This window comes from Halichondria panicea, chromosome 17 (genome assembly GCF_963675165.1).
Source record: "Halichondria panicea chromosome 17, odHalPani1.1, whole genome shotgun sequence".
Lineage (NCBI taxonomy): Eukaryota > Metazoa > Porifera > Demospongiae > Suberitida > Halichondriidae > Halichondria > Halichondria panicea.
Window position 1 is genome coordinate 1,389,985 of NC_087393.1, and position 25,946 is coordinate 1,415,930.

The following is a 25,946-nucleotide window of genomic DNA, read 5'->3' on the forward strand; positions in this document are numbered from 1 at the left end:
ATATTTGCAGCGACCTCTATATGGCAGATTCACTACCTCCAACCCTGCACTGTCTACTGAGCTTCCAGCTGCACTCATCTGCAGCCCAGAGCCCTATCAACATCCCTCAAGAGATAGGAACCCACTATAGACAATTTGGAATTCTCCTCCTGCAAGATGACCGAGGAAATCTTGTCGATACAATTATCCACGATGAACCAAACTATGGTGCTGTCAATATCAACCTGTCCATCCTGCAGAAGTGGCTCAATGGCCGAGGCAAGCCTCCCACCTGGTCATCCTTGATACAAGTGCTCAGAGATATTGAACTCCGTGTGTTAGCTCATGACATTGAACAAGAGCTTCAACTATCAAGAGTTAAGAGGACGGAATGTAAAACTTAATGCTTTTTTGTAAAATTTGTGTGTGCCACTTTCCCTGCTTTCAATTTCTGTTTGTTCCTCACCTTTTTTTAAACGTGTACTGATACGTGTTTTCGTACTGTTTTTCATAAACTATTTCTATAACGTGATAAACTATCAGTGATAACACGACAATAAGGGATGAATTTAAATAGACTATGGCCAATAATATTATAATCATCTAAACAGACACATACACAATGAGTCACTAGGCGACAGCTATTTGAGTGACAACTCAGCTACTAGTTTGTCCAGCCTTGGGGCAGTGGAGAGGTTGCCATAGGCAACGATGCTGGGTCGAGTGCTGAACACAGTCTTGGCAAACTGGAAAGGGTGAAAAACAGTTTGGTCTCTATCAAGGACACACCAGTAGGTGACGAATAATTATATGGGCATTTGGAGGCAATAATTATGTGAGTGTGTATATAATTATGTACATGTCAGGCATAGGATCAAATGAATAGGTAGCAATAAGGACAGCTAGAGTTATGATAGACACTTATTGTGCTTCTTGCACGCATACAAATGTACACGCATACAAAAATGTATTGTGTCCACTAGAGGCAAACAAAAATGTACATGACATGCGGTGATGCAACCCAAGCAAACTGTAGGCCAGACACTTACACACAATAAGTTACACATTCAACAATAAGTTACACATTCATACCTTGACAATATCGTCCTTAGTGAGAGAGTCGACATGCTTCATTGTCTCCTCCAGAGAAGTGTAGCTGCCTTTTAGATTTACCTGAGGGTGGAAAGTTTCATAAGTAAAGTAACATGTACAGATGTATGGAAAACAAGTGATATTTACCTGTGCTGCAATATCTTCCACCAACCCAGACTGTGTCTCAGTGCTCATTAGGTAACTAGCCTTGAGCTGGTTTCTGTATGGAATAACAAACACAAAATCATCAAACACACCCCCCTTTTAAAGATAACACAACAATGATTCACTGACTTTGCCCTAGTCAACTCCTCATCGCTGACACTGCCTCTGGCCACATCACTGAAATCTTTCATGATTGCTGGGAGAAGCTGCACATACACATAATAGTATACATGTATATAAACCGTACAATAATGTATAGCGATATCCCGAAATATATTGTTATGACCTGTCATGTCAGATCAGGGGGGTGAAAAATTTAATTTACGTGTATAATAATATGTAGGTGGGATGATCCCATGACTCATAATTGACCATAGAAGTCCTTCGAGTGGAATATTCAATAATCTATTTAGGCTTCATCAACAATAGTGTCTTTCTTCATAACAAAGAAGAGCCAAAATTACACGTGTGCAAATAAATGTACCTTTCCGGTATCGTCACCATCACAGACTAGGTAGATTCCAAACAGTCCGCTATCAGTGTAGCACAGGTTGAGAGATGATACCTATGGAGTAATATTGAAATGGTAATAAGATTGTTCAACACGTTTAAATGGTAAATGTTAGGATTCCAGGAAAACAATACTTACAGTAAATGGAGACTCCACTGCTACAGACCCAGCTTTGAAGAGCCTAGATATAATTTTTTTCTCGAGATAAATTGAAAGAAAATATAAATGCGCATGCAACACCAAACGTCGCTCTATATTGATCACTAATGAAAAAGCTATCACCATTATGGTTAAGCTTGCAATAATTATTATCAACAATAATTATTCTCTCTCAATCTCTCACCTAGACCCAGTGTTGGCGCCCCAGACCACGTTGCCCTGAGGTGCTGCCCCCAGGAGGTTCTGCAGGACCCCAGCAGCAATCAGATCGCCATGTGTGCCCTTCAAGCTATGGGAAGGAAAGGAAAGACAAACGATATTTTGAAATTCCAGCGGCAAAGATTATAAATCCTGCTGAACATAAATAATTATAGGGAATGAGGAAAGGCAGCAGAAATTGAAAATCCTAGCAATAAGCTTTCGATTTTATTCCTGTTTAAACAAATACGGGCTGACTATACTGCTGACTATGTGTATTAGTGTAAGATTAGATAAACAGCAAATCTGCATTACCTGGCTCCTTTTGACACGATGGCAGTATGGGTCAGATATGAGGGAGTGGACATACGCACCTCAGCACCTGAAGTGGAACCATGCAAATAATTATAACTTAGGCAGTAAGCATTGCCACAGATGCACTTCGTGGATGTAAACCACAGAAATCTCCATACACCATTGAGTCGGAAATTGATGAGTCATAACATACACCATTGATTTGTGAGCCGCTCCAAAGGACATACCTCCGATATATTCACACTGTTCCTCGCTAGCCCCGATCCCCTCAGGGAGTTCACTAAACCACTGCTCAGCGAGTTGCACCACTTGATCGTGATTCACTCCTGCAGCAGAAAATACCTATGTTAAGGTTTCAAAAAACCTACACGACAGGATAAGGTTTCCATGTAAAACCACGAACTAGTCACTGCCAATGTCTAACAGTGTGGGAAGACCACCACCTATAGGACCAATTATTATGATTCACGTTTTATGAGTTTACCACAGTACCTACACTTACATGTATGCCTAGGGAATGGTGGTCGCTTAGTTGCAACCTGATACTGTACGTGGTGTACACATTAACACAACACGAACATTTTACGAGTTCTTCCGTTTACAAGTACAGTACTACATCCCTCTTTCAGTGTGTCCCCTACCCTAATAGCATAGCACACTCACCGACCCCCACTATGCTCGTCCCCTACCCTAATAACATAGCACACTCACCGACCCCCACTATGCTCGTCCTCTTTCCAGAGTACCACTCGTCCATATACGACTTTAACTGAAGGAAGGAAGAAGTCAGCAAGGTAAATCCCATGCTAAGGGTACCGTGGGTGTGTGGTTGTACATGTAGGTATTCTCAAGTTCATGGTCAGCACTAATTACATTAATAACAAAGAACTGGCTTCTATTGATCAGCTGTGTGGGTCTAGTCATGAGAATAAATGGTTATAATTATGTAAGTTTATCACTGGAAGGCATCCTTAACTGTTAGAGGGGTTGGAGAAGCTACATGACTGTACTGTATGGGCAGAACTACATGTACATGCATGTGTGCGTGTACAGAAATACATGTACAGTACATGTATGCACACCGTCACGTATACAGTAATAGTTCTAATTCAAAAACAATTAATTAGAATCTGGAAATTAAGTGCTTATATGGATATGTAAAAGAATTATGGATCTAGAATGGTTCTTCAATTAGAACTGTGGTTCATTACTAAAAGAGCGAATTTGGAACAGTTGAATAGGCGTGGCTTAACAAAGCTCAAACTCAGCTCGAAGAACTGGCCTCTCAGGCTATTAAATAAGCAAGTGTAAGCAATGACATGAATTCCTTCTGCATGTTTACTACTTTAAAGAACTTCTTGAGGCCATGGCAGATGCCATGTACGATCTTTTAGCTAAGCACCACAAAAAAATAATTATTTCGAAATGGTTTTTATTGAGAACAAATTGAATTCCACACACTCGGTGCTTGTATTAGGGTGGTTCTATAATTAGAACGACTACGGTACAACAGTTATATACACTTACATCGAGGTTGGTGAGTGTGGCGACATTGTGAGGAGGACAATAGATTGAATTGCTGAGGGTATTTCTGAAAGCAGCCTGGTGTAATGCCTCCATGACAACTGTAGAGCAAACAACTCCAGGTAAAGATTTGAAACGAGGAATTAAAAATATCAATGTATTTGTATCTTCAGGGCATAACAATAAATCTGGAAGCAAACAGAATACATCAAGTGTTTTGTCAGCTAAGCATTAATTGATAAATTGCAGTGAGTATTAGATCCCCTACATCACTAGCAGTGAGTATTAGACCCCCTACATTACTAGCAGTGAGTATTAGACCCTCTAAATCACTTTGCAGGAGTATTAGACACCCTACATCACTTTGCGAGAGTATTAGACCCCCTACATCACTTTGCGAGAGTATTAGACCCCCTACATCAATTGCAGCGAGTATTAGACCCCCTACATCACTAGCAGCGAGTATTAGACCCTACATCAATTGCAGTGAGTATTAGACCCCCTACATCACTAGCAGCGAGTATTAGACCCCCTGCATCACTAGCAGCGAGTATTAGACCCTCTAAATCACTTTGCAGGAGTATTAGACCCCCTGCATCAATTGCAGCGAGTATTAGACCCCCTGCATCACTTTGCAGGAGTATTAGACCCCCTGCATCAATTGCAGCGAGTATTAGACCCCCTGCATCACTAGCAGCGAGTATTAGACCCCCTACATCACTAGCAGCGAGTACTAGACCCCCTACATCACTAGCAGTGAGTACTAGACCCCCTACATCACTAGCAGCGAGTATTAGACCCTCTACATGCACCATACCCACCAGTGTAGGGCTGAGCAGCGGCGATGGCCAGACTGAGTCGTGTCTTGTTGATATAGTCCTTTATCTCCCAAGGCTGAAACCGGGGGCAGATCATAGCAGACCCCAGCACATCAAGGGCTTGGCTCCTGTAGGGGACAATCACGCAACCCATAGTAATATAGTACCCTCAACCTGCATACCCACATGTATATCAAACTGACTCTGAAAAATAAGTGAACAAATTAAAGCACAGCGGTGCTGATGCCTCGGTAGAGGCACCAAAGCTTTAAGGTAATGAAGCTACAGTACTAGCAGACTATTATTAAATACGAGTAGCTAAGTATATCAACAGATTTCACTACGCAAAAGTCTAAAGAGTCTGTAACAGCCTTTAAAGTAAACAAAACTAGCCAAACTCAAAAACGAAGCATTATTAATTTTGTAATTCCACTAATTGCAAGCGTAACTAGAAGCCCATAGAAGCTCTTACTTGCATTACGCAGCTGTAGCAGTCTACACACACAGACACACAGACACACAGGCACACACACAGGCACACACACACACACACACACACACACACACACACACACACACACACACACACACACACACACAGACACACAACCGTATAACTCGCTGCGCATGCGCACAAGAGGCATAAGAAGAAGAGGTTTCTAACTCGTAGCTAGCCACCATGCACAGTAAGCGCTACATGTAGTGCTGCTCACTAGTTTCCTTCGCATGATTGGAAAAGTACTTAATTTCGAGTACAAAAAGCTGCAGTTGAGCACACACTTAAAATAAAGATACGCTTATAATCGAGTAAGCGCTAATAATCCAGTTTCTACGGTATGGTTTGGAAAGAATGAGGCTAATGTGAGGGATGTGTTTGACAAGGTCAGAATTGTACAAAATATGATACATTAAAGCACAATCAGTGAATGTTATGTAGCTACCGTATAGCGAGTAATTTTTGTTGGTGCAAATTTTCATATGAACTGTCCAATTTGTATTCTAAATAATTATTCGTAGAGCTCAGGATAGTGACGTTACCCCTATTGCGGTAGTAGTTTTAATTTTCGTGCGATGCTCTAAAATACCAAAATTTCCACCACAATAAAATAACCCACTGTAAGATATATTAATAATGGTAGACAACGACTGTCTTCGTGCGTGGACTCACTCAGTGTTGTCTCCTCTGAAGAACTGAGAGGAGTAGATCATGTTCTCCCTAGTGGTGGTGGCACTGCAGCAAACACAACGATGACATAATATGAGAGGACGACACAATAAACCAAGTCACACAATTATGGAATGAAAGGATGGCAGGTGCTGATGCCTCGCTTCAGTAGAAAGTTAGCTGCACACAAAGCTAATACTTGTGCATTTCATGCAGGAATGGTGCAAGAGAGTGGTAACTTGATTGTTGCCAAAGTTCATAGTTAATGGCTGGTTGCATTCTCATTAAACGTACTAGCTTTGCAGTTCTTTTCCCACTCTTATTGCAGCTACCAATAGCTAGCGTTCTAGTGCAGAGCTAGAATAGCCAGCATATTTAGCTATACACAAGTCTTAAGATACTGCATGCAAATATTAAATGGCTTTCAAAGTAAGCAAACTAGCCATGACTAAGAACAAAGTATTGTTTAGCAAACCTACAAATTAAAATCCAAGAAAACATGACTAGAAGCCTATACTAGTAGAAGATCTTTCTAGCAATTCATTTATCACTGAGCAATTATAGCAGTCCACGCACGCACGCACGCACGCACGCACACACACACACGCACACACACACACACACACACACACACACACACACACACTACCGTATACCTCGTTGCGCATGGGCACACCGGCAGGGTTTCATCTAGGATTAAAAGTTTGGGGGGGGAAGGTTTACGTACGCCGCAAAATATTAGGCCACTACCACATTTGTTGACCTACTCCCTATTACATGCTAGTGCATCACAGTACATCTAGTTACATATTGCACATATCGTAGACAGTACTAATGTGATGATGTCTTATTTTACAAACATTTAGGGGTGAAGATGAGCATTTGGGAGGGGGGGGGGGGGGGAAGGTTCACCCCAGCCCCCTCCACTAGATGAAACCCTGACCGGGGTATAAAAACATTTATAGTCATCACTGACTTTGAAAAGTCTAGGCAAATCACTGCAATTGTAAGAGCTTACTTGAGTGTCAGACCCATAGCATCACACTCTCTGGCAGTGAGGAAGGTAGTCCTCTTGTCAGTGCTCTATAGAAACAACACCACCGCATAACAATACTCTTAGTTAATTATTTCGTGACATTTACACAAAGTCATACAATAAATGCAGTAGTATGTATGAGCATGAAAGAGCTGGCTAAGCAGCAAGTAACAGGATTAAAGTAGACTAGAGGCATGTGCTAAAACGTTTGAGAATGAGTTTTCGTAGCGCGTTTTTTAGTTGGCTAGCTAGCTAACACGCTGCCTTTATTCGAGGTATTTACAGCTGAAGTGATCCTGTACCAAAAAAAGACCATAAAGTAGAAATCTTAACAGCTAGAACTATGATTGTGATTGTTGCTTCTTTGTTTATCCTACAAATAAACCGATGGACTACTATAACCCGCTGGCCGCTGGTCAATGATTATAATGCACACCAGCATTTGGAGATCACATACATACACACATCACAATGAATCATACACTGTACATAGACTACTGTACCAGCTCAGTACCACTACCACACCACCACCTTACCAGGAAGGCATGCTCTCTGAGGAGATGGGTGACCCCCAGTTGGTTGTACTTCTCAAAGCGACTGCCCGCCCTCACATACACCGAGATGTTGGACAGGGGGGAGTGGTTCTCCAGGGATGCTACAGTCACTCCATTGCTCAGCTTGGAGATCTGTGAATAAAATAAAAACTGTGACTTTTGTCACCAATCAGTAGCATTTCTCGAGATGATTCAATTTATAGCACTAGACATTGCCACATAATATGTTGGCACTCCTGATAGACAAAAAGAATGAAGTAGTAACTACACAAGGGATATACTGTACTTCTTCTAAAACAAGGCTGGCACCCTTTGGATTTTTCACCCATAAAAAATACAGCACCATATACATTTGTGTACAGTGTCTTGCAAGGGGACGCTTTATTCAAAGTATGGTACGTGGTACTTATAAGTACCCTCTGTAGCATTCATAAACAAGTATTCACTAACATTAATTTTGTCTGAAACACACACACACACATACACGATTACCTTCAACTCTTCTGAAGGTTGCCTAGTAACATTGGGTGGTGCTCCAGCATCTATTGGATCAGTCAGAGGAACAGCAGCCTCCCGCGCCCGGCCCCAAGCCTAGAGAGGGTCATTAATTGGAATACGACAGTGCAACAAGCTGAACAGCCATTAGTCACACATCCTCGATAGCTACAATAACTAATGTGTGTTATATATGCTCATGGTATATACATACCCTCGAGCTCCTGGCAGACAGAGACAGCCTCCTGCTAAGGACCAAAGACGCAGCCGCCATCTTTATTTTTGAGGGTTCATGTGATATCAACATGGGGGGCGTAAACAAAGAATTAGAGCATGCGCAGTAGGATCAGGAGCACACAAGCAGAGTGTAGATGCTGTTTATGTGAAGAATACAGTCTATACACTGCATGCCCATTGTAGAGAGACTAATTATAATAGACACTGTCCCTTATATTTATTCTGTTCTGCCTTATTCAATGTTCTATTAAAAACACATTCACATTACACAAACGTCAAAGCACAAACAAATCAAATGCACAGAATGATATTAAAGAGTGATATCCCAGATATGTAACGAGTTACTACTTGCAGAAATAAGTTGTTTGCCATTTGGAGAAAAATTGATCCTATCTACACTGTCATGATGGCCTGTGTAATCTTGGAAAGCCCCTTCATCTGAATCCATGAGCTTCAAAACTCTCTCTGTAAAAGAAAATGATGATGAATCTACTTGACAAAAAACACCTTTACATGAAAATACATTAACTAGATGGCTTGCACAGAGTAAATCAAAAGAGGTGGTAAAAACTTGAGCCAAATAAATGCTGTTAAAAACTATCGATGTACCCATAGATTGAGCTCTTCAATCTATGATGTGACATGAAATTGTATGAATGTAGACATACCGTCTCAACATACATCTCTACATGTGTACATGTATGTACCTTCACACCCTATTGCCACTAAGTGACCATCTGGCGATAGGTCCATACTGGTGGCCCAATGTGTGAGAGAGCAGTTCCTTGTCACGGTTTTCTTGGAGATGCTGTAGAACTGGACACACCTCTCCATACCATAGCCAGTGTAGACAATAGTGTCAGGATTGGAGGGGCTGAAGCGAGCCAGGCTTGGGGGGAGCAGTTCGTACTGACACTGTAAGGTGGGGTGAAAATCAGGTATATGTAGTGATGACGATGACATCAGCACGTACTTGTAGCATAGAACACAACAGCTAAAATGTAGATGCACAATACGTAACATTAGGCTTGTGGATTTGATAAATGGCGATAAGTCCCACTGTAAATTGTAAATTGTAAGAGTAGAGTGTATAGACGTAGTTACAAAGCTGCACTAGCTTCACCAACCTTATCTCCTTTCTTCAGTCTAGTTCCATTGGGAGCAAAAAATGGTCCTGGGAAAGTGAGCCAGTCGACCAGCTGACAACGATCCTTACTCCACTCACTGCTCCACACACTCACTCTACGATCTCCACTGGCCACTAACCACAGGTAGCACTCGTCAGCACCAGGGTCAGGAAGCTAGAGCAGGTGTCATGCATGTACTGTATGTAACCAAGGACGCCCTTGATATAACAATGAATTCTAAGGTACACTTAGGCTCGAGAGATCCATTACAGTCGCACAACAGTGCTTACAAGAAATGCCTTAATTAGCAGCAAAATTCTTGTCGTAATTGTGGGTCTAAACTCAGATACCTTAGCAGGTTTGATGGCGATGTGGATATCGGTGATTGGAGCACCCTGATGATCAGTGATGACTCTCACTACCAACCCTGAAGCTGAGTTGCTAATAGCAACCACTCCAGATGAGCATCCAGAAATTATCACATGCCCTAGATGCAAAGAGAGCAGTGCACAATAAACTCCGAAAAATGCTAATGGAGTTACTGAACAGTTACATGTACAGTGTACTACTATGATTCGTATCCATGCTTATGTGCTGGTTAGAATGCTATATGTATGTACACATTAAATATCAAGCAACGCATGTACAGATACAGTACTTACCATCTTCAGAGTAGGCTACAGCTCGCACATTTTCCAAGTGTGGCTTCATCTTTCGACTCATTTTTAGACTCTCCAAATCAAACACTCTCAGCATGCCGTCACTGTACCCAGCCACCACTGACGGGGAAGTCTTCCCCTGCCCCTGCTCGTTAATTGGTGCAAATGCCACACAGTTACAGGCCGTCCTAGGAGCCTGGAAAAGCACCGTCTGCTCTAGACTATCCATTCTCCACACAGCTACAGATCCATCGGTACTAGCTGTTGCCAGGAGGGAGTTGTCTCGAGTGATGTCCAGGGAGGAGATTTTTGAGGAGTGGCCACTGACAATGCTGACTTTAGTGGTGTCAGGCCAATTGACGTAGTGCACAGTACCACTGGAGGTGCCCACTATACCCTGGGTGAATAATTATATGATGCTTATTATTACAGTACGTTGGACTACCGTACTAGACTATAATCATCAAACCATTATACAGCCATCTAAATGCACATGTATATTTGTTATTACATTGAGTGTGGTCTTACTAGTTCGAGTTTGCTGTCGAAGCTTGCTGAGAAGACTCCTCCGGGTACATGCATTGAGTTGAGAAGGGAGACAGTCGGCAGATGCTGACCACTCTCTACACTCCACAGGTGCATACACCCAGCCAGGTCCGCCGAGAACAGTCGACCAGCAGACGAGAAGAGAGTGCCTGGGGGATGAGTATAGTTAGTGGGAATAAAGTTACACTACTGCATAGAAATAACAGGATCACGTCAATGACGTGCAAGACATTTTTAAAGTACCTCTTTTAGGAGTGCCGAGTAGAGATACATTAATTGTATTGCAGAGTAATATCAAAATGTGTGCATTGACTTACTGACTTCCAGTAGGTCTGTGGTCCAGTACATGAGACACTTGTTCCCTTTGGTCTCCCACAGAGTGATCACACCTACAATGACGACAACACCAGCATCATGGTAATGTACATGTGCATGTACAATATATTCCTTGCCTAGATACAAAAGTAGCGATATGTGGCCCTATGCTCACCAGTATTTGTGCCGATGAACAGCATTGAGTCAGCTCCATAGCACAATGAGGTGAACTCCAGGTTGGATCTGGAGCTGGTCTTTACCACCTCAGCAGGTAACTCAGGCTCATGAACCTAGGAACATATTCAAATTCATTATACAATTTTTTTACTACAATTACAATAATTATGATAACAGCACACACAACAATGGATGGTTGCATTAAAGTTAAAAGATTAGAATCAAAATCCCCTTGTACCCACCTTCAGCTCACATGTCCTATTACTCCGGTCCTCCTCAACCAGCCAGAACCTTAGCCCTTCCCCCACACTGGTCAACTCGTAGGCTGTGTGTGGGTCCCAGTCAGCCTGGTGTACATGGTGGTCTAATGTGGTGGCCGTGAGGAGAGAGTAGTCGTGAGTGCTCCACACTGCCAGGGTGCCATCAAGGTAGGTACCTATGTAGGAGAAAAGGGGATATTATTATTTGATCATCAGCATTGTTTTATTGTACACACTTAGCAACACCCTGGTACTGTACTTGAAATACTTGTGACTTGCTGAACTTTTGTAAGTCAATATATTTGATATGATACGTCTTATAGTTACTTATGTACAATAGTATTTACCAACTGAGAGGAGCAGTCTGTCATCTTTGGAGAAGGCCATGCTCTGTACACTGTGACTGTGAACTGTCAGAACCTACCAAAAACACACCATCAACAACAGCCGCAAAACTGAAAATGACTTCACACACCTTGGTACACTTGGCTGAGCCGACTCTCCATATCCTAATCTCACAGGGGGTGTGGCCAAAGGCTGGACTGGCACTGGCTATGTCCCTCACGTCATGTTGAGCAGCTAGAGTCGACACCTCCTCAGTGTGACCTGTAATACAATGTTAAAATGCACGTGTGCAATAGCAAACATGTAACTCTGCATACATACATAGACGGTACGTTTTATTGTAGTAACAAAATTGAGTCATATTCTTGGTCATACATATAATATAGGTAGTACCATTAATTTGTGCTACAGACATGTGCTTACCCAACATGTGTGTTTGCTTCCCAGTTGAGAGATCCTCCATCACCACAATACAACCACTGCTGTACACAAACAAACCTGTCCAAAAATAATTATCATCAACAGTCAATATTAGTAAATGTGGCAGAGAAGATAAATTATACCAGTACACGAATAAGACATCACTGTACATGCAGCCACATTAGCCATTTCAAATTGTAACAAAAATACGTATGAGTGGTACTGTGCACTACACACCGCTGTTGGGTTCCCATATCACATTGTTCCTAGCCGCTCCGTTCACTCCTAACACCTTCTGTCGTATTAGACCAGCCTGGTTGGGTGGGGCCACATAGAGGTGCTCTGCTAGGGTAGCCTTGGGTGGGCGGTGATGGTAGTGAGAGTGTGAGGCTGGTGAGGGAAGTGTGTGTGGGGGAGAGTATGGGGGTGGAGAAGGGGAGGGGTGGACACCTTGTCCATTATCCTTATCCTGAATAAAGGAGAGTATGATATGAAATGCTCATCCTTACATTTTTAGAGGTACGTACTCAATAATTATACATGTAGGAAACCTGTACAAGTTTGTCAAATGCACACTATACACTTGCATACAGCAGCATACATGTACATCTATACGAAACACATGTACGAACGTGAACAAATAAATGAGGTTAATGGCTCAGAATAGTGTGATACACTTACTTGCTGCATAGGCACATCTTCGGATCCAATCTCGCTATCTTGGTCCTCAAAGTTTTGTTTCTTGAACACATTGATGTTTTCCTCCTGGTCAGCCCCTAGCCTGTTATCTGGCCCCTCCTGGTTATCACTGGAGTGGTCTGGTGACTGGCTGACAATGTGAGGTTCATACAATGTGTCATCATCAATGAGTGCTGTCGTAGACGCTTGTCGCCGAGAGGTATTACCTACGTAAGTGAGAAGGAAATGATGTGCTGTATGTACTGCATAACTATCGAATGCACAGTTCCAACAGCTTGGAATGGTACACAATACAGATTGAGAGGCTATCTACTTGTACAAGCAAATACACTTGCCACTGTATCTTTCTTTAAATTAGTATGTTTCATGTATGAAACATACTAATTATACTGTATTATGTATACATAATACTAGAGCACTGAAGTGCTAACCCTTGGCTGTTTACAAATAGTATATATGAAGCATGGAAGCTGGCTGTAGCAAGTAACATGAGCAATGAAATTCCAGAGGCATGCTGAAACTTTTGAGAATGGAGCTTTAGTACGGATGAGACATGAACTGTGGACTAGGATCACAGCAAAGTCAGTCAGCAAAGAAGCCTAGAGTCTTAGATGGCTCCTGGTATGTTCTGGGACTAGAGATAAGCAAAGAAGCAACAACCCTGCTTTTCTACTAATAGCCATTGTTCCTGGTACAGGATCACTTCAGGTGTAAAGATGTACCTTGAATAAAGGACTCCTGTAGCTAGAGGCCATGCAGCCAACGTGCAAGTTCAGCTTCTTAGCTTTTGCTCACTTCTATACAGGCTATCCATGCTGTAGACGCAGTGCTTCGGCATCTAGGTAAGCAGACTAAGAAATTACAAACAAACAAACAAACCAAACGACTACTATACCCGTGGCCACTCACACACGTATCTCGGGTAATAATCATTATACTGAAAATGTAGTAAACTAAAATAATGTGGTACCTGTTAAGGGCTTGTGCTTTGAAGTAGGAGCTAACGGTGTAAACGAGTGCATCTTGATGGGTTCATAGTTCACAGGAGCTGGGGCACTCCGACGAGGTGACACTGACCGTGGGAGAGGTTTGCAAGGGCTGTGTGGGGGCGTGAATGTGGGAGGGGTATAGCCGAGAAAGTCCCATAGGAAGATGGCGTCTCCACAACTGACCACCTGGTCACCATTGGGGGAGAACAACACCTCTGTGATAGGCTCAGAGTGACCTATGAACACCTGGTGCAGGGAAACAGCATAATTGAGATTGATAACAAAAACACTCCTTCCTTGTATGTATCGGGTAGCACTAAGAATTTACTATGTACATATTTTTGTTTTTAGCATCCTACATACAGTGCATGCATGTATGCTATAGTGTATCATACGTTTGAGTATGCATAGCGAAACATTTTAACTCCTACTCACTTGGAAGTTGAGGTCGAGTGCCATCCCATAGTCCCATACTTTGAGCACATTGTCCCCTGCTGTTAGGAGGTGTCTATTACTGGGGCACACTGCAGTGCAGCTTGCTCTGTGGATATGGGCCACCTCTGACAGTAGCTGGCCATTGGAGGCACTGAACTTGAGCAGTCGAGAGGTTGAAGTGATAACTAGGAGCTGGTTGAGGGCTTTATGGGAGAAGGTCACCATCTTGGCTGTTTCTAGTGCTGGGTTGGGTGTGGCAGTTGTGGAGTGGTGGGTGGACATGGGAGTAATGTCCAGTCGAAGAACCTACAGTGTGAATTTGAAGTCTCTTAGGCTATCACGTCAATGTGCAGAATTCACTTCATTGGTACTGTACATTCGTTGCTGTTACATAATGTCCACAAAGAAGAAAAAAATTGGTAAAGGTAAAGTAAAATGAAGCACACAGAGCAGGTGGATTATAGTGTTTGAATAGACAGCCTACAGCGTACAATAGACACTCCTACTCACCTCATCCAGGGACTCTGCATCCAGTACTGACACGGTGGAGTCTAGTGGTCCGATGAAGGCCAGTCTCTGTCCCCCCTGACTCACACTGAGTGCCCTTGGCCCATACCCCTCACCCTTAGCCACTGTGTTAGCCAGCACTCGAATCACCTACATGTACATGTACACGTACGCACAATGTAAGGAGGATAAACTGATCAGCGTACAGTACATGCATCTGACCACCCTTTACGGATGTGCTACTGCCTAAGCTTTGACCCAAAACACACATTTGATCCCGTATAGCTGAGGCACTAAATTTTCGAGGTTTTTCTCCCTTAGAGCTACATGCACAGAATGAATTGTTTTTGAATAAGACTAGTTGGAGACACTCAAACAAATAATTATAGCGAATAGAATTGACCAGTTTTCAATGCAAAATTTAAAAGGACAACATAATCACATCCGGCACTGACCTTGGCCGCACTGATGTCAGAAAGGTCATACATGGCAAGTGAGCCAGTACTGGAGCTGCTATAGAGGGCGTGGCCACTTGGGGAGAACACTACTCCTGTAATCACTCCATTGTGGGACCTGCAGGGGAGAGAGTCAGCAGTCAATACTGTATCTCATAGTGATACATTATAGACAACTATACAGTTAGTAGTCTACAGAAAAACGCATATCATGATGTCATTAATCAGGGTGTCATACAGGATTTTGAAGTAGAGGGGGAAATAAGAAAAGTAACCAGAAAGTTTTGCAGGTCAACTGTTATTTCAATACCCAGTTATGGACACTTTGTCATACAACTAGTACTTGAATGCAAATTTTAGGGGGGAAATCCCCCCTTCCCCTGTATGACACCCCTGCTAATAGATAAGCCATTGCAATTTACTCACTTGTGCTCAGAGAGGACTGTGGTGGAGGGCACATGGAAGAGTCTAACGAAACCAGACTTAAACCCACAGGCAAACACTGGGAGACTGGGATGCCACACCACTGCGCAGCCAATGTCACCAGGAGTGTGGAAATCAAACAACTGTATTCACCAGGGATTTGAGCGGAGAGAGGATATGACTTTGATTGTGTTTTCAAAAAAGCAACTTTTACAGCAAGATCAAATACAAAATTTGCACAGCATCAATTTTTAACAATACAAAGTAACTAAATGTACTACATGTATGAGTTCAGCAAACTGTAGCCTGACCATGTTCCCACCTACATGTACCTGTTTGCCAGGCTTGCTGTCCCAGACTCTGATGGTGTGGTCCAGGGAGCACGAGACTAGACAGATTTCAGCCACCTCACTTCCCGTGACACTCATACACTGTACGACCTCTCGATGGGACCTCATCAGAGTGGAGTAGCTGCTGCTACTGGCATCCAGGAGCCCTATGTTGCCCTGTATGGAGAGATAATTATGGAATTAGTATACATATGCATTCCTTCAGGTGTACATTGTAGGTTTATATACAAGAGCATTACGTACAAATGTGGTACTGTACTGCAGGTGAATTTGGCGAAGAGTTAATTTTAGCAATTTGGCGGGGAGAGTCGCCAAAATTAAAAATTGCCCTCAATGCCTATTATAATAACACTACCTCAGTTAGTGTTGCCATGTGCAGGGTAACCACACAGTCCCAGTATATCGCATGAGATCAATAATACCATAAAGCATGATCGTCACATTATACAGGGATTTGAGGAGTTCTTGCAACTGTAATGTCGAGAGCGGAGTATCTGTCACGTGAACCTTGGTAACAAGATTGAATTTTGGCTCATTCCAAACCAATTTTTCTCCAATAGAGCCTATTCATTTTTGTTAAACTGGGAAAACATCGACTTACATCAGAAAGCTAAGAGCCTTTGGTAAAGGCTTTGCACCACAGCAGGTTGTCAGCTGAAGCTATCCTTGAGATTCTAATCGTTTTGTGAGCTACTACTTGCCCCAGCCTGCCTGTAAGCTGTTGAAACTCAAAGTGTATCACTAGTCTCAGTAAAATCTCTCTTAGGCTAGCTCCAGCTGGATACACAGTTTGTGTGACAGACTAATAGTAGTAGCTCACGATTGGGCTCAAGGATAGCTTTAGCTGTGGTGCAAAGACTTGCATATGCAGAGTAAAGCCTCCTATAGGTCGATTTTTTCCCAAAATAAACAGGCCTAAAGGCTTTATTGGAGAAAAATTGGTTTGTAATGAGCCATAATTACGTAACTGTTCACGTGACAGGTACTTCCGCTCTCGACATTACAGTTGCAAGAACTCCTCAAATCCCTGTATAATATAATAGTTCAATTCCTCATTCGCCAAATTTACCTGTATTTAGAACTTGTCTATATAATAGTACAAAGAGTGCCTGTAGACAAAGGTTGCAGTTTGCAAATAATATGAATAGTATAACAAGTTCAGTGGTTGCATCTACTCTATCTACGGTTGCATACCGCAGTGGTTCCAGCCAATATTCTGAGCCCATCTTCACTAATGTCCACTGCACTGACCGGTCCATCGTGTTCTGTGTGTGTGTGTGTGGGTGGACAATGACATCTTAACCACGACAATATTCATTGCCTAGAAGCATCACATGACATCTTAAAGGGTGACCTGATCAAAACTTAACTAGAACTAGAAACAGAGAGTGAGTGAGTCTTTACCATTGCATTGGTAGAGTGTACTGCAAAGCTAGGACAAACATTTAATGTGAGTTGTATTACAATAGATTGGTCATAAATATTAAAAAAGGATACAAGTACATATAATTATTATACATGTACGTATACGCACGTGTATATTGGTAACAATTTAGGGCGTGGCTGTTATTAAATGTACACGCACATATACACAGAAAAATTGGATCTATACATCTGAAAAATGGCTGAACGAGTAACAAAAGAAGCAATTAAGAAACTAGATGCAAAACTCGAATGCTCGATTTGCCTAGACCCTTTTAAGCAACCAAAACTCTTGCCATGTTATCACGTATTTTGCAAGTCCCCATGTCTGGAGAAACTAGTGACCAAAGATGGACGCTCCCTCACTTGTCCTACCTGTCGACACATTGTCCCACTGTCAGAGAGGGGAGTGGCTGGACTGCAATCAGACTTCCACATTGACCACTTGTTTGAGATACGAGATGCGTTTAATAAAGCTGCAGAATCAAGTGAGACCCAATGTGGCAATTGCGAGGCAGGGAAAGCAACTGGATACTGCAAAGATTGTGAAGATTTCTTGTGTGATAATTGCCAAGCAGCCCATCAAGCGCTGAAACTGACAAGGTCTCATCAGATAGTGAGCCGCCAGGAATTTCAAGAACAGGCCACAAAAATTATCACAGCCAAGAAAACAAACCCCACTTGTGGCAAACACCGCAAAAATGAGCTGAAGATCTACTGTGACACTTGCAAGGAGCTTATCTGCACAGACTGCACCATCCGACTGCATAAAGACCACAATTACGACCTAGTGGATGATGTGTTCCCTAAACATAAGAAAGAGCTTGTCTCAAGTCTCAAACCTGTCAAAGAGAAGCTAGACAAAGTCCAACAAGCACTGAAGGTGTTCGATACTCTTGCAAAAGATATTCACGACCGAAGAGCCACTCTTGAAGCCGATATTCACAAAGAGATTGATGAACAACATCTACTATTGGATCAGCGAAGAACTGAGCTTGTGGGAGAGCTGAAGATGCTGACTCAGCAGAACCTAATAGGTCTAGCTGCACAGAGAGACCAGGTGGAGATTACTCAGGTGAAACTGGCCAGCTGTCTCGAGTACGTTGAGGGGGCGCTTGAAACAGGCACTGTGTGTGAAGTACTAGAAACGAAAGCTCCTGTACTCAAGAGAATTGAACAGATATCGACCAAATTTAATCAAGACAAACTTCAACCAGAAATAGAAAACAAAATAAAATTGATTACAGACGGAAAAGAAAAATTAAAAAAGTCATGCATATCTTATTTAAGAATACATGATGATGAGATGACTGACAGTTGCAGTCTAGAGGGGGAAAATTTAACCGGTGTAGAGGTAAACAAGGCTGTGAAATTGAAACTTCGACTCAAGAGGCAGTATCGGAACATTGAGGTAGTTGCAGCAGTCACTCACAGCCACACCCAGACCCCAGTCAAATGTGAGATTATCAGGAGAGATAATAAGTACGAAATCGCCTACACGCCCACAAACAGAGGTGAACACGAAATTAACCTGGCCATCAATGGCACACACGTAAGAGGCAGTCCATTCACTGTAGTAGCCATGCCTCAACCGCACACACTGGGAGCACCAAGCAGAGTGATTAGCAATTTGGAGAAACCCTGGGGTGTCGTTGTCAATAGCAAAGGTCGTGTGATTGTCGTTGAATTTGGTAGTGGACGAATAGTGATCTATGATGAAAATTATGAACGAATTCAAGTAATTGATTCACGAGGTAAGGCTGCAGCAGGAGTGGCTGTTGACAGAGATGATAATATCTACGTTAGTGATTATAAGGACCATAAAGTCCGAAAATTTACCGCCAATGGAGACTTTCTCAAAGAAGTGGGCACTAAAGGTGACCAGAGGCTTCAGTTCAGCTCACCAACAGGAATAGGCTACAACAAAACTAACGACAAGATATATGTCAGTGAAGAGAACAACAATCGAGTTCAAGTGTTGAACCCTGACCTCACATTCCACAGTATCATCAGCGAGAATGAAATTAATAGTCCTCTCAATGTTTCATTCGACCGTATTGGCAATGCGTACGTAGCTAACTTTGATAAGCACAATGTGAAGGTATTTCAAAGTAATGGAACGTTGTTGAGAACATTTGCTGCACACGGTAGTGGTCCAGGACAACTAACTAATCCATGCGCTATAGCTGTCAGCAATACAGACACGGTGTATGTTGTTGAGATGTGGGGACATCGTATCTCGGTATTTAAAACAAATGGAGAGTTCATTTGCAATTTCGGCACACAAGGAAAAAAAGAAGGAAAATTCGATGGTCCAGCTGGAATAGTCATTGACAGTCATGGAAACATCGTAGTTGCAGATCGAGGTAACAGACGACTTCAAGTATTTTAATCTAGGACAATATTATGTACATTGCACATACATGCATGCACCAGTAAACTATTTAGTTCGATCAGCACTGTAGAATATTATTCATAAACTTTGTGTCTTGTGCTGTTGGTGAACTTTTCCATATCCCCATTTCTTTCCCACTATTCCCCAGTCGTAATGACACATCATGATTAAACATTGTATACTACATGCAGTGTACATACAGCCACCATAATTATATTGTTGCAGTACGTAATAAGCATCGCCATTGCTATGCATAAGTACTTCACAATGATAATTACCTAATTCTGAAATAGAACAGCTAGCCTTGTTTTCAGGCTGATCTTTCTTTAATAGAACAGATGGAGAAAAATAGGCCTGCATGGGGAAGATTGTATCTGGGAGTAGTTGGAATTCTCAGTTTTTTTTTTAGAATTCCATTGATAGTAACTAAACGTATTTGAGAGCAGAGTTTTAGTGGTATGGATATAATAATAATACATTATACTGTGGACTATGATCATAGCAAAGAAGCCTGGAGTCTTAGAGGAGTATGGCTCCTGGAGTCCTGGTGCTAGGAGCAAAAAAAACCTCCGGAGCTGGACAACAAACCAGTCACAATTCTAGCTTTCTACTTTAGTGACCCATTGTTCCTGGTACGGGATCACTTCAGCTACAAATAAGTGCCTCGAATAAAGGCCCGGTGTATCTAGGCTCTAGCCATGCAGCCAACGTGCAAGTTCAAGCTTCTTACATGTAGCTTTTATTCGACAACGAAGCTTTATCATAAAAATAAAACAGAATGGTCAACCACAAACATTTTCACGATCGCTAAATCAGAACGCGGAGTGTTTCAACCGTTTACACAGGGAGGCCCGGTCGTTTCCAATCTATGCACAAACAGACAAACTAGAGCACTGAAGTGCTAACCCTCGGCTGTTTACTTGAATACAAATAGTAGTATGTATGAAGCATGGAAAAGCTGGCTAAGTATATAGCAAGTAACATGAGCAATGAAATTCCATCGTTCCTGGTACAGGATCACTTCAGTTGTAAATACGTACCTCAAAAAAGGACGCATGTAGAAGCTAGAGGCCAACATGCAAGAAGCTTCTTAGCTTTTGCTTGCTTTCATACGACAACGAAGCTTTAACATCGAAATCTTTTATTATTAAATTGCTGTGTGAAGGCTATCCATCCTGTAAACGCAGTGCTATGGCATCCAGGTAAGCAGACTCACAATGCTAACCTTCGGCAGTTGACATAAATCATAAAGATCTACATGTATAGAAACCAGAAAAGTGTTATACAATAGTATCAGGAGTGCATGAATATACCGTATAGCGTGTAATTTTCGTGGAGCAAAATTAATATTCGTGGTTTTCGTGGTTGGAAGTCTGACCACGAATATTTTACGCACGAATGAAGCGACCTTGCCTACCTTTACCTGCAGTGCAAGCAGCAACCACGAAAATATTACCCACGAAATGTCTCAATATTGCTGAATCACGAATATTTCGTCCCCCGAAAATTACCCGCTATACGGTATGAATATGAATATTCATGCACTCCTGATAGTATGTATGATCATGGAAGCTGGCTAAGCAGCAAGTAACATATGGGAGCAATTAAAGACTCAGAGGCTGAAACTTTTGAGAATGTAAGAATGGAGTAGTGCACTGTTAGGATCACAGCAAAGAAGCCAGAGTCTTAGAATGGCTGCTGTGGGGTATACTCTAGCAACCACAAGCATAATTCTAGCTTTCTAGCTTTCTACTTTAGTAACCGTGTTCCATTGTTCCTGGTACGGGATCACTTCAGCTGTAAATACGTAGTTTATCTCAAATAAAGGCCGCGTGCATGAAGCAACAAAATACAATCCTGACCTGCTTCCATGAGTCGTGCTGAGAAGTCCAGAGGCCACACCCTTAACACACCGTCCTCCGACCCCGTCACACAGAACCCCTCATGGACCGCCAGTGACAGGATAGGCACACCCCCTGGGTTGCTAGGCAACACATGCCATTTTCTCTTGACAGAGATGGATTTGTAGTGGATCTCAAAAATATGCCCAGTCTTGGTTGAGGCAAAGCTGTTGTGAGTGAGTGCATAACATTCTTAATATTATTGTGGGCACATTGTCAAGGTAACAAGTATGAAATAAAAATCTTACAGTTCTTTCTACGTTATAGCTACACGGTCACATAGCCTCCAGGCATGGTTTAGAAAAAATTGTTGTAATGCACATAATTACATGTATAGCATGAGAATCCTTGTGTTGAATGCAATATACGGGGTAACTCGCCCTCGGGTTTGTGCGCCTGTATATTTCATCTTATGCACCGTAATTGCCTGGAAACTACCAAAATTTGGGTTTCTAAGCTTTCAAAACATGTACAGTGTACATTGCAGATAAACTACACGTACACCTACATGTAAATGATAGAGAGGTTGTTAAGAAGAGAATTAGCATCTTTACCAGACATTTACTGCACATTAGTGTCACTGTGTACATTATTATTGAGTATATGCTGCAAACGTACAATGTAGTTATCGTAACAGTGGAGACTATGTAATAAGGAAGTTTCCACTCACACACTCCTATCAGTGAGGTCGCTCTCATTGTGGAATCCTGGTTGGAACTGTACGTCAGTGAAGTACATCTGGTGGTGCTTCTCCAGGTTGACAGGACAGGAGCGAAGAGACCCTCCCTTCAGACGCCAGAACCTCACATTATCCCAACCACATGACACCATCCTAGGGTAGAGGTGGGAGGTGGTTACTTGTGTCAGTGTGCTACAGGCATTTTTATTAAGCTACAATGTACGTGCATGTGTATAGGTATAGAATTAAATTGTCTGAGTATGTTAATTATGTGAAAGATTTTGCCTATTTTGTTATACAGGACATGTACTTCAGTGTCTACAAAGGACACAAACTACAGTGACACACGTACCTGCTATCATCAAAGCTAGCGATCCTCATGTGATCGATCCCAGCGTCTGTGTGAGCCTTGGCCAGTACGCTGACGTCCCCAGTACGAGGAGCCTGAGCCGTCCCCCAGAGGACCACCTGACCCTTCCCGTGACCGTCCCTACCCACTCCACACAGAACACCACCGGAGTGAGAGAAACTAGAGGGGGAGAGGGGAATCTTACGCTCAAAAGAGTATTATAAGCCCAAAAGTGTCAAGCCAACCCTCCATGTTGAGTGGAATCAGCCAACAGAACAGAACATAAAAGGCCTCTTATTTTGGAGAGAATAATGCCTCTGAAAGTCGTCAATTTTGTTTTAAACACACACAACAAGGTGGCACTGTAACTATGTGTACATGTACCTGAGTGAGTGTAGACCCGAGCTGTGAGTCTTGAACAGGGCTAGACACCTGGCTGACTCCACCCCCCACAGTCGGACTAGGGGGAGGGGACCACTTTGACCAGACGCCAATAGGGATCTAGAGTGGTTGAGGGCTATGCAGGACACCTGGAGAGAGAGGAAATGGGAACGTACACCTTCCCAAACAACCAAATGCTGGCTATACATGTACACTACACGTAGCTGTCACTGAAACCTAAACACATGCTACATTTGTATTTGGACGAGATGAATGACTGTTTCTAGAGCCCTGTTTAACCAAATCCAAGTCAAAGATTTTTCTGAGTAGCGGGATAGTAAAACGACCGCTACATGTAATAGCATTTGCCAAACATTGGCTGAAGCTACAGGCTTACTCCACAAACATGTACAACACCTCAGAATTAGTCTTTTGTGTTTACTCACAGCTAAAGCGGTTTTGACCCAATCCTCCTGGGTTGGCTAATCCGGATTAGAACCTTATTTCAACCAGGATTAAAGGCCTCGTGTAGACGGGACTTAGATTACTGTATATGTATGTCACTGCACAAAAATCAAATTTGAAAATCTCAAAACAGTGATTAGATACTTGTAGTACATGTACGTTATAGTCAGTATTATATACGGTGCAGTACGTGTACCTTGTCAGTATGGCCGATATAGAATATCTGTTCCCCAGTCTTGATCTCCATGGCAATTACCAGACAATGACAGGGGTAGAACACACTCTCCCCATCTCTTCCGAACAGTAGTTGACCTGTACCATGACCTCCAAATCCTATGACCTTATTGAGCCTCAAGATGGGGTCTGGTTGGAGACTCTGCATTGAGCATAATTATAAGTATACGCAGAAGATAAAGAAGTTTGAACATAACTTTCTAGTCAAGACGAGTTGAGAGTCGAGATAATATTTTGTTGAACACATGGAACCAAGTCAACAATAATTTATGCCCATCAATACGACAGTGCTGACGAGAAACATCTTACATGTAGTTTTACAGGTACAGTATGTACAAATCCGGACTCACCTGAAACTCTTGTTTCATCCCCTTCACTATCACACTCTTCCGGCTCCCCTCTCTATGCACCGCCACACCACCACCTCCCTCAGTGTACACATGCACCTCTTCCAGTTCCTGCTCTGACCTCACTGCTCCACCTGATAACTTCTTTATTCTCTGTTGCTGGGACTTGAGGGCTCTGCCTGCTCTGGGTGTGGACCTGACAGTTCGACCTACTTTCTCTGTAGCTGTTGATTTTAAAGAGACAATTTCAGGAGCTTCTTTAGATGAGCGAGGTTTAAGCCTCAACACTCTGCTCTCAAGGTTTGGCTGAAATGAGAAAAATCATTATCATAATCAAGGGTATCAGGCTTAACATGTAACAAATGTACTATTGTAGCGGGACTTACATAATTATGTGCACAACTGCATTACCATTACATGTACAGTACCTGTGATTTAGGCAATGTCTTCCCTTCTCTGGTATCAGTATGCTCTTGTCTGGCAGTCTTGTCAGGAGATGTTGTCCCTCTGTCTGGCTCCGCCGTCATTTCAGAACTCATAGACGGAAGCACTGAGACTTGTGGATGCATGCCTTTCAGTTTACGAGTGGATGACCTTTGACTTGAAGACCCGTTCTCGTTAGGCTCATAAGGATACTGCATGTAGTCATACTTGTCAGAAAACTTCTCATCTTTCGTTAGGGGGAGAGCGATTTCCCTCGGCAAAGGTTGTGCAAATTTAGAACTGTCGAAGGTGAATGGACTGTAGTCAAATTCACTAGTGAAGATGTTTTTCACCAGCAGATTAGCACAGATCTTGACATTCTTCAGGTACGAGTACTGTGTGTGGAGGTACTTGGACAGTATTGCTTTGAGGTTGATCTTCAATAGCGTCCATCGTAGAGAGGTTGGTATAGTGTCTGTGACTTTGGGGTTGTTTTCTTTATCAGAATTACATGCAAAAGGGAATTGCAACCAGGTTGAGGTCGACTTGAACTCCTTGAAGAGATTTGAGAAGGACAGACGTATGACCATTCCAGATGAATTGACAGTCTCCAAATGCAGCACAAAGTATTTTCCAGGGAGGGGTTTGAATATGGCGTAGAGGTATTGTCCTGTGAGGCTGAGAGATTGTGAGGAGGTCTTGGGTATCTGGATGTAGTTGGCTGCAGGGATGGAGCCAAGGACTCGGAACACTGTCGATTTTATGTCCCTGTCCTGTACAGACGAAACAAAAACATAATAATTAAGAAATTGATTTATTGATAGCACAATTATTATATATTACATGTACATGTACAGTAACATAATCATTGTGCATGTATTTTACAGTTCATTTCAGTTATGATGATGTCAAACCACATAAATCCCCGGTTTCCATCTTTGGACTGTCACATTATATACATCATATCACGTACATCATTATAATTAGATATGCATTGTATGCGTGTATACCATCATTGACGAGACGTCTCCCTCCTTGCTGCATTTCTTCCACTGTCCCACTCCGAATACCTTGAACAGACTCACATGAGGGTGCTGCCAAGCTGTAAATGTTGGTCCATGTACCATACAGATAATTATACAGATATACATATATATATGGAGAGGATCTAGGAATAGTACATGTAGCTAGATCTACATGAGTGGCATTAATTAGGAAAATTTGGATGTTCAAGGCAAAGACTTACCACTGCTCATTGTGTACTTTGTGACTAGGTAGGTCTCTTCTTAAAATTAGCGTGTTAGTATAGTCGAGTCATATCAGATCATAAAGATTCAGAAGATTAAGATTGCTTAGCTACTTTCCCGCCACATGCTCTCCTCAGTCGCCATGGAA

At 42.4% G+C, this 25,946-nt stretch overlaps 3 protein-coding genes across 3 annotated transcripts; 1 reads left to right on the forward strand and 2 right to left on the reverse strand.

The window, feature by feature from the left end:
* Positions 1-543: 543 nt before the first annotated feature.
* LOC135350877 (cytochrome b-c1 complex subunit 2, mitochondrial-like) lies at positions 544-8,370 on the reverse strand. Its single transcript, XM_064549730.1, has 17 exons — positions 8,226-8,370; positions 8,009-8,107; positions 7,499-7,648; positions 6,945-7,009; positions 5,930-5,992; positions 4,765-4,889; positions 3,947-4,044; positions 3,131-3,188; positions 2,647-2,745; positions 2,420-2,486; positions 2,091-2,195; positions 1,886-1,928; positions 1,721-1,801; positions 1,366-1,442; positions 1,219-1,291; positions 1,072-1,152; positions 544-725 (listed from the first exon to the last, which is right to left on the reverse strand). The coding sequence occupies exons 1-17, from the start codon at positions 8,316-8,318 to the stop codon at positions 621-623; spliced, it is 1,482 nt and encodes a 493-aa protein (XP_064405800.1). The 5' UTR covers positions 8,319-8,370; the 3' UTR covers positions 544-620.
* Positions 8,371-8,479: 109 nt separating this feature from the next.
* On the reverse strand, positions 8,480-25,940 carry LOC135350867 (WD repeat-containing protein 90-like). Its single transcript, XM_064549715.1, has 30 exons — positions 25,798-25,940; positions 25,562-25,653; positions 24,557-25,324; positions 24,132-24,434; positions 23,744-23,923; positions 23,086-23,231; positions 22,705-22,881; positions 22,344-22,505; positions 21,635-21,840; positions 17,150-17,220; positions 15,938-16,111; positions 15,609-15,748; positions 15,183-15,300; positions 14,731-14,877; positions 14,221-14,526; positions 13,767-14,031; positions 12,779-13,002; positions 12,335-12,566; positions 12,101-12,175; positions 11,808-11,938; positions 11,680-11,752; positions 11,315-11,508; positions 11,071-11,185; positions 10,898-10,969; positions 10,563-10,729; positions 10,038-10,431; positions 9,726-9,862; positions 9,376-9,549; positions 8,956-9,163; positions 8,480-8,713 (listed from the first exon to the last, which is right to left on the reverse strand). The coding sequence occupies exons 1-30, from the start codon at positions 25,805-25,807 to the stop codon at positions 8,559-8,561; spliced, it is 5,616 nt and encodes a 1,871-aa protein (XP_064405785.1). The 5' UTR covers positions 25,808-25,940; the 3' UTR covers positions 8,480-8,558.
* LOC135350872 (E3 ubiquitin-protein ligase TRIM71-like) lies at positions 17,291-19,910 on the forward strand. Its single transcript, XM_064549719.1, has 2 exons — positions 17,291-17,405; positions 17,551-19,910. The coding sequence occupies exon 2, from the start codon at positions 17,577-17,579 to the stop codon at positions 19,767-19,769; it is 2,193 nt and encodes a 730-aa protein (XP_064405789.1). The 5' UTR covers positions 17,291-17,405; positions 17,551-17,576; the 3' UTR covers positions 19,770-19,910.
* Positions 25,941-25,946: the final 6 nt, after the last annotated feature.